Source organism: Uloborus diversus, chromosome 5 (genome assembly GCF_026930045.1).
Source record: "Uloborus diversus isolate 005 chromosome 5, Udiv.v.3.1, whole genome shotgun sequence".
Taxonomy (NCBI): Eukaryota; Metazoa; Arthropoda; class Arachnida; order Araneae; family Uloboridae; genus Uloborus; species Uloborus diversus.
This window is the reverse complement of record NC_072735.1, coordinates 165,492,918-165,500,206: the sequence shown is the minus strand read 5'-3', so window position 1 is coordinate 165,500,206 and position 7,289 is coordinate 165,492,918. Positions and strand designations below refer to the sequence as shown.

Genomic DNA, 7,289 nt, shown 5'->3' with positions numbered 1-7,289 from the left:
AAAAGATATGCTTCAAATTTCATTTTTTTAAAAATCTTTTTCAGTTCTTGACTTATAAGAGTTTGAATGCAAAAAATTGGTAAAAATTGCATCAGGGAGAAAAACGCGATTGAAGTTTTAAAAGTTAAAAATAATATTAGTTAAATGCATGCAACAAAAATAAGTATATATTGGTATCTAATTAAGATAGAAACAAAATCCAAACGTCCTTTTAAGCAGAAAAAGACGGAAAAGTTATTTAAATGATTTAAAAAAAAAAAAAAAAAATGCGAAATTTGACGATTTTTGTGTCCCGGACCCTTTTTACACAGAAATTTTAATTTTGTTTGGTGGCTTATTTTATTTAATTACAATATCTGGGAAACTTTTCTTTTTTGCTTCATTTCTTTCTTTTCGTGTACATTTTTCGAAAGAGTTTACCAAATGTAACAAAATGTAAAAATTGCTTTTTGAGTCTAAAAAACTATTTCAATCAGCTTGGTTCTCCCTAAAAAGTATGAAATAAAATAAGTATGTGATTTCATGATTACAACACCCAAAAATTGCAATTGATCTTAATATCTTTGTACTTAGGTTAATACTAAAGCAGCCAGTAAAATTTAAATTACTAGGGGGGTCTGCCCTCTGCTCGCTGGCCCTCACTAGCCCACGAAGATTGCTTCGCAATCGTATTTGATAAGCAAAAAATTAAGTTTTCTATTAAGAAGAATCAGATTAAAAGACGGGTAACGAGTTCCGTTTTAAACAAAATGAAAATCACCCTCTCCCTCCCGTAGAAAATAGAATTAAGTACAGAGCTCATAATTAGTACACAATCCTGCTCCTACCCGAAGACGAAAAGAACTTGATAGAAATAAAGTCAACTCTCGATAACTCGAAGTCCCAAGGGACCGGCTAAAACGTGTGAGTTATGGGAAGTTTTCACGACTGTCGTCAAGAGTTTGGGATCCGATGAAAACTTCGAGATAAAAGAATGTTCAAGTTTAAAGCTTCGAGTTAACAAGATTCGACTGTATATATAACCGATATGTTTATTTTATTTTTTTTCAAGCGCTTTAAAGAGCACTTTTCACGGGTAAACTAACTTGTACCAACTTTCACAGCTTGTAGGTGCTAAGGGGCTCCTGAGCAATTTTAAATCGGCAATTTTGTACGTTTAAAAAGTCAGTTTCAAATTCGTGGTCTCTAGAAATATATTTTGCTCTTCAGCTCCGGGCTTGAATTGAGTTCAGACTAGGACTTATTGCTATAATTGAAACTCTTATATGTGATGTTCTAATTAATCCAGAAAATTGGAACAAGATTTGTCTGAAGCAGAAAAAAAATCTTTTTCAAACGACATAGAATGTTAAGGTGTGTCGAAAATCTTTTATCCCTTTGATAGGAATTTACGTGAAATTTTAGCTTAAAAAATTACAAAAAAAAAAAAATAGTTCGAAACTTAAAATAAAAAATCTCAGGTACAAACCCCCGGGGCTCGAATTAATTTTGTACAAAATTTCAAGGCTGTAGGTGTTAGATGGTTTTCTGGACGCAGGACCGCCACAGACATTATTACACAATTTCTTTAGCGTTATATTTTTTTAATACACAGGCGTCCTGCGTAGAACACGGTACTTCTACAACACGGTTTCGATATTGCACGATACGAACCTTGAATTTAACACTTCATGGTTTTGATGTAACTCAAATGTTATTTTTAAAAAGGATGGAACTTCATTTTTGTTTAATACATTCTGTTAATTGTTGATAACTTTAAGTTTTTACTTTGTTTTTATGAAACTTGGTTTCGATATAACACGGTACGCATCCTTTGATTTACATTATTTCTAAGACTCGTATCACAATTTCGATGGAACACGATACATCTTAACCTGATTTTTTTTCATTCACATACATAATTGGTATTAAAAATAAGTGAAAATGTTTTTTTTTTAAGTCTCGTATAACACGGTTTCGATACTACACGGAACGAATTAACCGTGTTACACGAGAGACACCTGTATAGAGAAAAGTATCAGCAAAGAACTATAGACGGTATAGTAAAAGCTTATTCGTACAAAGCTGTATACCGCCTTTTTCTCCCCTCAAATTTTTAAACCGTTTGAGTATGATTCATTTACGACTAGTTAATCTGCAATATAACTTCCTAAAGCAAATTTTGGATTTTGCAGTACACATAGAAATGATTATCAAGCAAATTTCTTCAAATCAGATATGCTAACACTTTACAGATATGTTTCTTAAAACTTCTTATTATATTATCCCTACCAGAAAAAAATCTCAGCAATGAATAAAATTCTCTGCACTTGTCTAAGCATTAATGAAACCTGTGGCAGAATTTTTCGCTCTTCTTTTTTTAACACTTGGCCACCTTCCATTCGACTTCTGTAGCATACGAAATCAAGCCGATTACGATGAAGGAAGATTGCGTCCATCGATAATAGGAAGCCGGCTTGATTATAAAATTAAGGCTTTGTAGTGGCATCATTTTGAAAAGGACAAACAATGTTTACAATGCAACGAGAGGGCGCTTCGGAAAAGGGTGGAAAGGAGCCAAATTGAGATCAAAATAAGTTCTTTCGGGCCCTCTTTCTGTTTTTAACATTCAGTCGGTAGCAAAGTGAGGAATTCGGCTGCTCCGGCGACTGAAGGTCGACACATTTAAAAGTAAGTGAATATGCCTTGATTTTAGACAATTTGTGCGAAATGCAAATGTTGCGGTACCATGTGAAATTATGTCTAATATTTGATGACAATTAACTCAGTGTGTTGAAAAAGTGCGTTTTATTTTAACTATCTGATTAACTAAACAAAATGGCGACAACGTGTTCAACCAAATTAGTGTGCAAGGGTTAGTTTGTTGTAACTACACCTTTAAAAAGACATCTTTCGCTTTCGCACTTTCTTTTCATTCATGTTTAGTTGATAATTTTATTTTCCTTTTTCTTGTCACAAAGTTATAAACTTCTAATCAGTAAGACTGAATATAAATACTCCTTCTTGAAACTCTAACCAATTTATTGTTTAGCAACTTTTGGCAACAGACGTTACCAATTGTTTAATTAAAAGCTTCGAATTGGTACTTAAAGTCCTGGTAACTTGTGCAGTGGCGGAACTAAGTTTTTAAACCCCCCTTTCAGTACAGGGGTATACTAAAAAAAACATAACTGTAAGTTATTTTACATAAATTGCCGATATTTTGTAAGAATGCAAGTATCCAATATTGTATATAATATACTGCTGGCCACACAAAATACAGCATCAAAAATATCCAGAAATATCACAGCGAAATTAATTTGGCAGATAACATGGTGTACAAGGATCAACCGGTTGAAATTACAGCCTCTTATGACGAGTGGGATGATGACAAAATCTGTAGTTAATGTGAAGCCGCCATTCTTGGCTGCTACACTCGGCGTAGAATCAAAGAGGCTTTGGATGTATCCTTGGGGTACAACAGTAGATGCGTCGTAGGGGTACAACAGTAGTTGCGGCTTCCACATATTGCTAACGTTGAACTTGTGTTCTTGTGTATCACGGGTCGTTATGCAAGCATGGACCACACGTTTTTGATTGGCGATTTATCGGGAGGACAAGCAGGCCAAGGGAGCAATTCAATCTGATGAGTGAAGAACATTGCGTGACGTTTGAGGTCGCGCATTATCCTGTTGGAGTATGGCTGATTGCAAGCACTGAATTTATGGGAGGGCCACAGGCTCCAACACCTTAGAGATGAAATTTAGCTGCCGGCAATGCGTACTAGAGAGATGCGGCAGCGTAATCCAATATCATCCCCAACCATAGTAATGAGTGCAGGGCCAGTGTGGCGATGCATAACGCAACAATTAAGCAGTCTCTCACCACTGTTTTTAGACTCAAATCCGACTATTGTGGTGTTGCAGGCAGAAACAGGATTCTTCAGTAAACACTGTCATTCCATTCCGTTGTCCACGTCCGCCGTTCATCGCACCATTGGCGGCGAAACGTTTGTGGTTTCCAGTCAACTGCAAAACGAAGCAATAAACGTCTTGTGGACATTCTCGTTGCACGGGTAGTTGTGCAACGAGATAGGTGGATAGAAGCAATCGATTCCCTCTGCATCCAACATTTACAGATCCGCACCACAGTTGCTTGGTTTAGTTCAACAAGTTGATCAATTTCTCTGAAGGATAATCTGCAATCTCTATAGGCTACAATTCTTCCTCGGTCGAATTTAGAAACTTGATCAAAAGACGATCGATGTCTTCCACGAGTCATGAGTATTAAACAGTTTACGCGCCGTATTTCAAACCGCCCCTTACATATAGCACTTGCGATTGGCGCTACGGTCGTCCGTGGTGTGCGTCTGCTCTGCAATGCAAATGATTTTCATACTTCATTGCCGCAGACACATTTTACATGGTTTGCATGCTTACTTCAGGGTGTTGAATTTTGTATGGTTAACAGTGTATATTTCTATAGGTACGTCAATAGTTTTGGAAGAATACGGACACGGGCTACCAGTTTGAAGAGCAAGTTTTTTATTTTAGCCTGTCTTTTTTGCGGTCAACCCACGTGATCAGCTGCATTGCTGATATAAGCTATAAGATTTCTGGTAAAGGAAACAGAATTCTTTCTAGGGGATGAGGGAACGAGGGTCAGAACAGCACTTTTCATGTATATTTATATTTCATGTTAGAATTAGCAAAGAAAAAGAAAAATACCGCAGTAGCTTTTGTGCACCACGGGTAAATGTTTTTCTGAGAAAAGGAGCACCGTTGGCTTTCTTGGAGCTTTGCGTATGGCGGGAATGATAATTGAGCAGCAAAAGAACGTTGGCCGGCCCCAAGTATAATTCATTCCTCATTTTTACTTTCTTAATTAACTTTTGTAGGCTTCCAGCTTTGTAAGTAATCCTACTTCATTAAAAACACCATTCACGATGCATGCACAATATTGGCAGCCCGGTTATGACGGCCAGGACTGCAGTTCTCCCTTGTTATGCACTCATCTGTCTGGAATACTCAATAAACGAACTGGAGCTTGAGGTCCTCTTGAGAGTACCTTCAAACTGGAGGCTAAAATAAAGAGTTTTCAAGCTATGGTGCGGTTGATTCTCGCTGATGTGCTAAATTAATTTTAGCTTCCAGTTTAAAGGTAATCTCAGCTATCATTAGAGGACATATGACTCCAGTTCGGTTATTGACTAATCCAGACTGATGACTGCATATCAAGGACGAAACTGCAATCTCTGGATTTTATACCTGGAGCTGTCGGAGTTTTGTATGTAGTTCTGCTTTAGCCCTGACTCAAGGGCGGTAACTTAATGCTTATGTTATCGCGTTACTTTCATTGGATATTAGTACGCAACAGCATTCTTCCGGCATCTTTCAGGTACTGGTTTTTTAAGACGAAAATTCGCATCTAGTCAAGATTCCACCGAGTTCGGACAACACGTCACCAGCGAGGACTTTTCCCGCCGATCTCTGCTAGTACCGAGCCCAGGGGACTTCAGCAGGTCCGAATTCGACGAGACCCGCCTCAGCCCGCAGCCGCCGCCCGCGCAATCGGCACTCCTCGACGTCTTCCGCAACACCTCGGACCGCCGGCCGTCGGCGGCCGGATTCCTCAGACGCCCCTCTGCCGTCAACTTCCACCGCCGGCCCTCCACCGTCGTAGAGCTTAAGTACGTTCCTTCCTCGATCGAGCAGGAATTCATTCCGAACAATCCAGCAGCAGCAGCTCACAACTACAACCGTCCTCAGCAGCAGCCATTGTTGAACTTGCAACAGGTCGTCGACGATCACCACAATCACTACTACCAGACCAATCCGGAGAGCGACTCCAATCCGCGGGGTAAGAAGAAGAAGAAGCCTGGCATTGATCTGACAGAACTTTCCAAAATCTACGGCATACCCCTCAGCAGGCCTCTAACCATGGACGACGACGAAGGCTCTTCATCCTTCCTGCCACAGAGACGGTCCACCATGCCCAACGTTCTGGACGGGTCCACAGACACGGAGGGGTCTTCGGGGGAAGGGTTCGTGCGAACGGGTTCCCTGTATAGCGCCACCAGGAAGATGGAAGCACAGTCCAAGAACAGTTCCATTGCCAGTGTGAGGAAGAATAGCCTTCCGGACATCAGCAGCATCGGAGCATCCGACTCTAAGTTGCTGTCTCGGGAAGCCATTGCGATCCTGAGTTCTCAAAGGCGCGAAGCCATCAGGAGACAGGAAGAAGAAGCGATGCGACTGAGAGCAAATCCATTACTATATCTGTTCAGCCCTGAAATCTGGGTAAGTGAGAGCAATTTAATGTCTTAATTATACCGATACAGTTCCTCTTCTATGTCGTACAATGGAAGTGGCTGTATACAGGGCCGTCAGCCTAGTTGGAAAAACTAGGGGCCAGGCTCGATGTCGGTGGGGTTATGTTATAAATTTGAGGGGGGGGGGGGGGGTTCTGGCGACCAAACTGACAAGTTGCCTGGTTTGACTCTCGGCGGCCCTGGCAGTATAATGTGATTCATCATTTATAGCACTCTGAAAAACTCAAAAACATCGAGCTCGTAGGAAATGGGGAGGACAGTAAACGCGATAAGGAAATCATGACTTCCACAGTGTACTCCTCATCAGGAAGTTTGGCACCAATTTTCTTTTGAAATCGAATTCTTATTATAAACAAACAACAATGTTTTCAAGAAAAACTTGTTTCTCTAACGCTCGATCAAAGCAACCTATGCTCATCTTTTGTTTCCAACCGATTTTTATGTGGACTTGTCCAAGGCCGAGCCCCAAGGATTTTGAGCTGGACAGGATATGCAGTAAAAATTCACGCAATATCTGCGTCTTATAGCTATTTTTAAATTACAACAGTTTAGTCCTCTCTACCCGTAGCTTAAAGCCAGGCTCGGATCTGCGTATCCGCAAACCCCATAGTGTGGGGGGGGGGGGGGGGGCACGTCCTTGGGACAGTCATCCGTACGGGACAAGAAATTGGAAAAAGAAAATAGCACTAAGACTTTCTAACGTTGCAAGTATACACTATCGGCCTATGCCTCGGTGGCGCAGTGGGTTAGCGCGCTCTCGTATATTGCCTCAAGATCAGTTTCACTATCGGCCTCTGGGGAGGAGCCCTTCAAATTTTGTTGCAGGGTTTCCCAAAATTCATAGACCCGGGCTTGCTTAAAGCTATGTCTCTAGCAGTCCATCAGCGAATTTTTCGTGTTCATCTTTTTTAGCGGCCACAAGGTGGTTAGTCGTCTTGGTTCCACTTAATAACAATGGTACATATGTTTGATTTAATAT

General features: G+C 40.4%; 1 protein-coding gene across 1 annotated transcript in view; it reads left to right on the top strand.

Annotated features, from left to right (window-relative positions):
- Window positions 1-3,311: 3,311 nt before the first annotated feature.
- The window catches only part of LOC129223249 (uncharacterized), a 25,367-nt gene continuing 21,389 nt past the window's right edge, over window positions 3,312-7,289 (top strand). The window contains exons 1-2 of the mRNA XM_054857814.1: window positions 3,312-3,378; window positions 5,377-6,278. Of these exons, the coding sequence (XP_054713789.1) occupies window positions 3,312-3,378; window positions 5,377-6,278 (969 nt within the window). The remainder of the gene's footprint in view (window positions 3,379-5,376; window positions 6,279-7,289) is intronic.